The 9,162-nt window shown below is 31.7% G+C and overlaps 2 protein-coding genes across 2 annotated transcripts; both read left to right on the top strand.

The window, feature by feature from the left end:
* The first annotated feature begins 422 nt into the window (after positions 1 to 422).
* Positions 423 to 2,231, top strand: LOC108805821 (protein HYPER-SENSITIVITY-RELATED 4). Its single transcript, XM_018577778.2, has one exon. The coding sequence runs from the start codon at positions 460 to 462 to the stop codon at positions 2,083 to 2,085; it is 1,626 nt and encodes a 541-aa protein (XP_018433280.1). The 5' UTR covers positions 423 to 459; the 3' UTR covers positions 2,086 to 2,231.
* Positions 2,232 to 6,049: 3,818 nt separating this feature from the next.
* On the top strand, positions 6,050 to 8,313 carry LOC108809047 (salicylate/benzoate carboxyl methyltransferase). Its single transcript, XM_018581171.2, has 4 exons — positions 6,050 to 6,203; positions 6,342 to 6,417; positions 6,509 to 7,165; positions 7,924 to 8,313. The coding sequence occupies exons 1-4, from the start codon at positions 6,190 to 6,192 to the stop codon at positions 8,293 to 8,295; spliced, it is 1,119 nt and encodes a 372-aa protein (XP_018436673.1). The 5' UTR covers positions 6,050 to 6,189; the 3' UTR covers positions 8,296 to 8,313.
* Positions 8,314 to 9,162: the final 849 nt, after the last annotated feature.

Raw genomic sequence — 9,162 nt, 5'->3', positions numbered from 1 at the left:
AATGCAAGTATATATAGCTTATTCAAACTAGTACTACCACGCCAGATCTTCGAAGCAAAATAATTATATTTGATTCAAACATTTTGTTGTTTTACATGATGTGGATTTGATTGTGATAATAATATACAAGTCACTATCTTTTCTCTACGACTACCTTTTAATAGAAGATGACCCACACGTTAAGTCAGTCTTTGTTTACTGTTTCTTTTCTAATTTTCATTTGAAGCACGTTCTTTTCTCAAGTCGGTAAATCAGAAAAGCCTCATGGCCAAGTCATGGGACCCCCACTAAAACTCAAATTTTTCTCTCTTTTTTTCATTATTCTATTACAACGAAACTTCGACGTTGTTGCAACGAAATGATCCTCGCTTATTCCTTGCTTCGACTAGTCTCCCGGTCCACTAATAATAAATATGAGTTTTGGGTACTCAGAACAAAGACACCCCAAAGCCAAAGAAAATGAGTTCCTCTGACTCTTCTTCCGCGGAAACTCGTCTAGCCACGGCTAAGACTGTTCTCACAACCGCGGCCTCCGTGGCTGCAACCGCAATGCTAGCTAAATCACTAGTCCAAGACTATTTGCCTGACGAGGTGCACCAGTATATCTCCCATGGCTTCCGCATCATCTTTGGCTACTTCTCATCTCAAATGACTATAGTCATTGAAGAGTTTGAAGGGTTTGTCCACAACGAAGTCTATGAGGCCGCGGAGGCCTATCTAGCCACCAAGATCTCTCCTTCGAACAAAAGAATCAAAGTGAGTAAACACGAGAAAGAAAACAACTACAACGTCACCGTGGAACGTGACGAGGAAGTTGTGGATACCTTCAACGGCGTCAAGTTCCGTTGGGTCCTTCATTGTCGCCATGTTGAGTCCAAGAACTTCCACAACCCACGAGATCTAAACTCCACACTCAAATCTGAAGTCAGATCATTCGAGCTGAGCTTCCACAAGAAGTTCAAGGACATGGCTCTTGAGTCCTACTTGCCATTCATGGTCAAAAGAGCTGCGGCGGTGAAGCAAGAAAAGAAAACACTCAAGATCTTTACTCTTGACCCAGATAGCATGTATGGGAGTTACTCTGAGGCTTGGACCTCTGTGATTCTTGACCATCCTTCTACCTTCAAGACCATAGGAATGGATGCAGATGTCAAGAGAAATGTGATGGAAGATCTAGACCAGTTTGTGAAGCGAAGGGACTTTTACAAAAGGGTAGGTAAAGCTTGGAAGAGAGGTTACTTGTTGTACGGTCCACCAGGTACAGGGAAGTCAAGCTTGATCGCAGCAATGGCTAATCATCTCAACTTTGATGTTTATGACCTAGAGTTGACTGCGGTTAGCAACAACTCCGAGCTACGTAGACTGCTGATTGCTACTGCTAACCGCTCTATTCTTGTTGTGGAAGATATCGACTGTTCTATCGAGTTGAAAGATAGGTCAGCTGATGAACCTCCTCGTGAATCAGAAGAAAGTAACGACCCACGTTACAAAAAGGTGACACTATCTGGACTATTAAATTTTATTGATGGTCTATGGTCAAGTTGTGGCGATGAAAGGATCATAATATTCACGACCAATTACAAAGAGAAACTCGATGCAGCGTTGTTGAGGCCAGGACGCATGGATATGCACATTCACATGTCGTACTGCACGCCGAGTACTTTCAAAGTTCTTGCTTCAAACTATTTAGAGATCAAAGAGCATAAGCTTTTTAGTAAGATCGAGGAAGGTATTGAGGCAACCGAGGTTAGTCCAGCGGAGGTGGCGGAACAACTCATGAAGAATGACACTGCTGATAAAGTTCTTGAAGGTTTAATTGAGTTCTTGAAAGTGAAAAAGATCCAAAACGAAGAAGAGAAAGCTAAGAAGGACGAGAAAGAATTGGAGAACAAGGACAAGACCACTAAGGGTAAAGATTCGGAGGTTGAGAAAACAGAAGTGGTGGATGAACAGGTTACGAGGAATGATCGCGTTGATAAGGTTCTTGAGGGTTTGGTCGAGTTACTAAAAGCTAAGAATATCGACGACGGCCAAGATAAGGTCAAACATGAGGACGCGACTCAAGCGAGTAACATTAGCTTGTGAGATTTGGAAGAGTGTTCGATTAACTGACATGAGTTTATTGTTTTTTTTTTTTTTTTTTTTTTTTTTTGTTGATTGTGTATTTTGGGATGATGTAACATTACAAACTAATAAGCAAGATGTGGATCTAGAAAGACCACTTGAAGGCAGCTACACGTGAAAAGATCCATAGCATATTGTACCTCATTTCATAAAATACATCCATATCACATTATATCGATCAACCATCAAAAGCAAAAGATGATAATAATAGTTATGGATTACGAATTCCCTAATTGGTTTAGTAGAGTTTTAATCGAGTTTGTTTATGCTGATAATAAAAAATAGGCATGAATTATTTCACTAAACAAAATGCTAAAATAAATAGATAATGTTATCCTAGAGATTCACAAAGTAACTTTGCTTAAGAAAGATATCATTTCCAAAGCCATTTGAGAAAAAAAAAAGATATCATTTCCAACGAGAAAAATATCATCATCTATATGCAAGAGTTTTAACCAAGTAAACTAGATTTTGACCCGCCCTTTCAAAGAGTGGATATATTTTTCTGTTTTATTAATCTGATAAATTTAATTTTTATAATTGTGTTTTTTTTGTTATCATACTTTTAGCTAAGATTAGTTAAATTTAATATATTTTTTGATAACTATATTCAATATGTCAAGTTGCTTAACTCTATGCTTGTGTCATATGCATTTAAGAAATCATTTTTAAACTTTATTCTTAAAATTTATAACATAAATATTTTCTTAGTACTTATGTAACATAATTAGTCAAGAATATTTGTAAAAAAACCCGATTTTTGGAATTGACCCGAAAATGGCTTCCTTTAAACTATACTTCTATACCCGGGTCAAAATTTAAAGAACTAATTTTTATTTCTTAGTATTTCTACAATATTCTTATCTATCTATGTATACTATCTTTTTTAAATTATTAGTAAGAAGATTTGATAATTGTATTGAATTTTTGATGTTACATAACTATACACATGTACCTAGTGTTTTAAAACATAATCCAGATCTGCGGTTGAAAATGTAAATCCGGTGATCCGGTATGTAATCAGATTTGAATTTTTAGGTAAAAATCATTTTTAATAATCCAGTAAAACCCAAGAAAACCCGCTAAAACTTAGAACCTGACTACCAGTTGAATCACTGATTGAACCAATATGTAAACTTTAATTATTATTATTTTTTTAATTTTAGTTATATAATTAGAATCTGTTTATATTCAATTAGGAAGTTAGATTTTTAGTATAAACAATACTGTAAGTATTTTGCGGTATATTTTTGATCCGACCTTGAAAGGGCGGATATATTTTTTGTTTTAAATTACTTTCTTAGAAATTTAATTTTCATTTTTGTGTTTTTTGTAATCATACTTGTGTTTTTCTTTTGTAATTTCTTTTTAGTTATTAATAAGAAGCTTTGATAATTATAAGACTAAAACTGATATAATTAAATATTTTAATTTTTTTACTTTAATTAATGCTTATTTTAAAATTTTATACAATGATCAAAAAATTGTTTAATTTTTTGTGTATTTGATAATTATTTTTATGTCCCACAGAATAACCATGATGTCAAAAAAGAAAATAATAAAACCCATAACTTTTAATAGCAATAACATCAATCATATTAATTACATTGATTAAACGAATTGTACTGTGGACATATAGTTAATCAAACGAAAAAACATGTCCACTATCTAAATTATATGTTCACGACAATCAAAAAGAAATGAGTGTAATACTATAATAAGACTGAACGGTTAGATAGGAGCGGTTAGATAGGAGTGGATCATGGTTAGATTAAGTAGTTATATAAATATGTCGTGTATAACCACTTACATTGCTTTTTTGTTCTTTTTTAAATAGACCCAACATATATCAATAAGGCACACTTCAACTTTAATAGTATTGATTTTACTACTGTTTAATGTTTACGATTTTCAAAATTTTTGAGAATAGAATCCTAAATTTAGCTTCACACAGTACTGGCCCTGGGGGAAGCCATAGAAGCATGTGTTTTCAACAGCATTTAGAATAATAAATTTTTGCTCGTTATATTTCAAATTCTCTTGTAGCTCAGTCGGAAAATGACGTATGAGATTATCATGAGAAGTGAAAGATTTGACTGTCGCCATTGTCTTTACCAACACTTCTTACCATTATATTTTTTTGGGCTTCTGGCCCAACATTTGTCAGGACCGGACCTAACTTCAGATAACAAAAATTCATGATTCACATGATGATATAATTGAAAACAAATATTAAACAAATACACAATATAAATACCTAAAGATTCAGTAATTACGCAAAGAGCTAAAAAGTATCTCTTCAATGATTTTTGAGAATTTTTACAATTAGATATTTCTTATCGGAATTTGTTTGGAGAAGATAAAAAGTCAATGACAATTTGAAAGTTGTAAAAATTATTATTATCGAAAATTTTATTGCAATTTTTTTGTTATTTAAGGCTATGACCTCATTTGTATACACTAAAGTTCTCCTAAAAATTTATTTAACTAATTTTCATAAATAAATAATACAACATAATGGGATTTAACTCTAATTTATCGATACAAAAATGAATAAACATATATGCTAGTAATCAAAATTTTGATTTTTGATGTGCTAACTTGTCTATTGCACTTTAGTAAATAATCATGTAGCATCTTGTTTAATTTTACACTTTGTTTTGATATTGTGCTTATATTTTGTTTGAAAAGGGCTGGTTTAATTTTCCATATTTCTGTTTATTTAGTTTTCATCTATGTTTTTATTATTTATGTTCAATTTTGCTATCTTTATAACCATAAGGTATATATAATAATATAGTCCCTCCTAGCTTCTTGTGTGCATGTTATTTAAAATAATTAAGAAAAAAGGCCTCATGAATCATGAACAAGTAAGTCACATGATTAACCCATGTCTCTTAGTCAGAGTTTTTAAACTCATTTTGACATTTTTTTTTACATTTTCCAGTTAAAAAACAGTTCTTATATCTCTTCTTTAAGAAACGGTTCTTAGATTTCTTAGTTAAAATCTAAAAAAGGATTAGAACCGTCTATTAACCGAAGTTAAAAAATCTATCTTATTAAAACAGAAACATTCTATTGGACCTAACATTTATTTTGTAAGTTTTTAAATTAAATACACCTTTATACTTTATAGTTAAACTTAAATTAAATCACTAATGTTCTTTTCTTTATACTACTATCCATGTTTCCAAACAATATACTTATTTATTTATACTACTATCAATGTTTTCAAACAATATATTTTTATACTACTATCAATGTTTCCAAACAATACAATAATTAATATTACTTATTTTATATCTATCATTTTTTCTTTAAAATTTTGTAGAAACGTCATAATTTCATAAATTGCAAAATAATGAACTTTAAAATTTGGATTATAAGTTACAAATTATGAAACTATTACAATTTAAATCAAATTAAATTACATATCGGTCATCCATCAGTTCAATCAATTAGTCTCGGGTTTTAGTAATTTTTTTTAATATGAATATTTTAAAAACCTAAACTGAATTGTCAGATCTCCGGGTTAACCGGTATAATCACAATCAGATTGAATTTAAAATACTGATTTAAATGCAAAACTATTTTAAATACACTCTTTAAAAATTACCAAAATATTTATTAAATTATTAGTGAAATTTTTCATCGTAAAATATTCCGCGCTTCTAAAACGCGGGTCAAGATCTAGTCTTCATTAAAACCGGGGTTAATCATAGTCTTAGACCATGATTAACCCCATCTAAACATTTATTTTAGTCTATCAAATTATTTTATTGCATAAAGGGTACAAAATTGAAACAGACAGGATCTTCACTGATTACATTGAAGCATCTTCTATTATTTTATTTTAATCATGAAATATTTATTTTAGGATACAAAATATTAGAAAACTGTACCATTTTCTTGTTTTTTTGGTATTTCTGTTTTCGAAAATTATAGGATAAATTAAATTGATCATTTTTTTAGGAAAGGAATGCATATACATATATATAGGTATCCCCGCAAAGTCCAAGGCCAGATCTTCAAAGCCATAATAAATCAAACATTTTGAGTATCATCATGTCTTCCTCAAGGTAACCCATGCATTTTCTTCTACACTTCTGTAAATTGATGTACATATTGTAAAATGAGTAGGTGTGTGTAATTTAATCAAGTCTAACGTTGTAATCAACCCATCTAATTGATTTTTTTTCTGTTTATATGTTAATCAGGCACTCTTTGGTGGACGCCCTTAGTATGAAAGAGGGAAATGGAGAGCATAGTTACGATACTAATTCTCATTACCAGGTAACTAAAAGACATTATGACAATTTATGATGAATACTAGAACAAGATTTATATGATATATGTTCTATTTCTGATTTGTTGCGGTTTACAGAGAAGTGTTTTTTCCGAGATAGAACATGTGGTGATAGAGAGCATCAAAGAGATGTTAATGAATTTGGATTATCCCGGGTGCATCAAAGTGGCTGACTTGGGTTGTTCTTCTGGAAGAAACTCGTTGTTTGCCATGTCGGAGATCGTCAACACGATCATCGAATCATACCAACAAAAAGGTCGAAACAACTCACCAGAGATCGAGTGTTGTCTGAACGATCTTCCACATAACGACTTCAACAATACCTTCAAGTTGGTTCCTTCCTTTCTGGAGAAGCTGAAGATGGAGGTCAAAGGAAAGTGCTTCGTGTCAGGAGTACCAAACTCTTTCTACTCAAGGCTATTCCCAAGCATGTCTCTTCATCTTGCTCATTCATCTTTTAGTCTCCATTGGCTTTCTAAGGTCCCTGATGGGCTTGAGAACAACAATACAAGCATCCATATCAATGATACATCCCCTCCAGATGTCTACAAAAGTTATTTGAATCAGTTCAAGAATGATTTCTCGGTGTTCCTAAGAATGCGTTCAGAAGAGATAGTGCCTAATGGGCAGATGGTTCTCACGTTCGTGGGCAGAAAGGTTTCGAATCCTTTATCCAAAGATTGTTTTCAAGTTTGGTCGTTGTTATCCGATTGCATCCTTGATCTAGTGTCCGAGGTACCCAATTTCACTAACTTACTTTCATTCTTTATATTTTTAACTAATGACATCAAATGAACTGCCTTATAAATTACTATTAAACATGTTTAAAAGTATGTGTTTCCAACTAAAATCAGTTGGAAATCATATCTTTTACTATTGGTTATCTTCACATTTTACCTATTAGAAAAACTGTATCAATCAATGATGCGAAGGAGTTCTCAAAAAATGATTAGTTATAAATTAAAGCAAAAGTGATTGATATGGTTCTAATACTCAACTAATAAAATCTCAAAAGAAAATTTACTACATGGATATTAGAATCTCATCAATGACTTTTATTTAGTTAGCAACTAATCATTTTTTAGAACCTCTTCGATTATTGATAAGAGTGCTCTTAAGATTCCTAAGATAGCCTATTAAGATATTGATTTTTTTGACTTGTATATCTTGGATCGGATCTAGTCTCGAGCCATGTTCCCTACAACTAATTGGTGAACTTCTTGTCATTCTATATTATAGTATTGGTTTCTTCTATTTTTGAATGTTATCTTGCAAAAGAAAAAAACTTTTTGCGTTTGTTTTTTTTTCTTTCTTTCAAGTTATTTTTGCCAAAACTACGTATAAGTTCTTCAGAAAATATAATACATACTAGATATATGTACCAATCAAACATTGATTTGTTTGCAACTATTATTTTTTCTCGATCATAAATGTTTTTCAGCTAATACATTTAATATCTAACTACTAAGTATTGGAGCATTGTGATTGTGTAGGGGATTATTAAGGATTCTAGGATGCACTCTTTCAACATGCCATTCTATAATCCAAATGAAGAAGAGGTGAGGGAAGTTGTCATAAACGAGGGATCCTTTAAAATCAACAAGATCGAGACACATGACCATATTGTTCCATACAAAATTGAGAAGGATGAGGAGGAACTTTCACTTCAATTTATGGAAGCGGGTAAAGAGAGGGCAACCGGTATAAGATGCATCACTGAACCGTTGCTAATTGCTCACTTTGGAGAAAGTGTTATCGACCAGGTGTTTGACAAGTATGCACAGTATATGGCCAAATATCTCAGTGTTTCAAGTCATCGTCCCAATATGACCGTCAACATTGTTTTTTCTTTGACTAGGAAATAAAGATCATCTATTCTTCTATGTTTGTGTACGTTGTGATCTTATGTTTTATTTTATTTTTTGGGATTGTGGGAGAAGGGGGAAGGGGTGAGCAATTGTTTTTAAGTCCATTATGAATAAATAGCTACCTTGCGTATATAAGTTGTGGAACTCATTCATTGTTCTTGACCTCTATATGCAATTTCAGTGGGCGGGGTTAAATTTTTTTAATTGAATGAAGGGGTTACATTTTCAGTAGGCATACCAAAAACATTTACATATTGGACAAAGTTCAGAAGTATAAAACAAACAAATCTCCAAAACATTTACATATTGGATCTACTATCTTTACCAACATTTTTGTTACCAGTATACTTCTTGGGCTTCCGGCCTAATATTTGTCAGGACCTGGCCTAGTTTCACATAACAAAAATTCATGATTCACATGATGATATAATTGAAAATTTAAAATTAAACAAAACACAATATAAACACCTACAGATTAAGTAATTATACAAAAAGATAAAAAGTAACTCTTCAATGATTTTTGAGAATTTTTACAATTAGATATTTCTGATCCGAATTTTTTTTGGAGAGGATAAAAAGTCAATGAGAACTTTTATAAGTTATAAAAATTATTATTATCAATAATTTACTTTTTTGTTATTTAAGGCTATGACTCCATTTGTATTATATTAAAGTTTTCCTAAAATATTATTTTATTAATTTTCATAAATAAATAATACAACATTTTGGGATTTAAACTCTAGTTTCTCGTTAGAAAAAAATGAAGGAACATATATGCTAGTAATCAAAATTTGATTTTTGATGTGCTAACTTTTCTATTGCACTTTTGCATGCTACCAAGACTCCAGAATACTCTGGGGCAGG

Source organism: Raphanus sativus, chromosome 6, assembly GCF_000801105.2.
Source record: "Raphanus sativus cultivar WK10039 chromosome 6, ASM80110v3, whole genome shotgun sequence".
NCBI lineage: Eukaryota > Viridiplantae > Streptophyta > Magnoliopsida > Brassicales > Brassicaceae > Raphanus > Raphanus sativus.
This window is presented reverse-complemented; position numbering and strand designations above follow the sequence as displayed.

Bases quoted from the DNA above. Each gene is read 5' to 3' on its own strand.
- LOC108805821 (XM_018577778.2), top strand. From the start codon at position 460: ATGAGTTCCTCTGACTCTTCTTCCGCGGAAACTCGTCTAGCCACGGCT.
- LOC108809047 (XM_018581171.2), top strand. The intron at 6,418-6,508 runs GTAACTAAAAGA...TGCGGTTTACAG, and splicing joins ATACTAATTCTCATTACCAG to AGAAGTGTTTTTTCCGAGAT. The intron at 7,166-7,923 runs GTACCCAATTTC...GTGATTGTGTAG, and splicing joins TCCTTGATCTAGTGTCCGAG to GGGATTATTAAGGATTCTAG.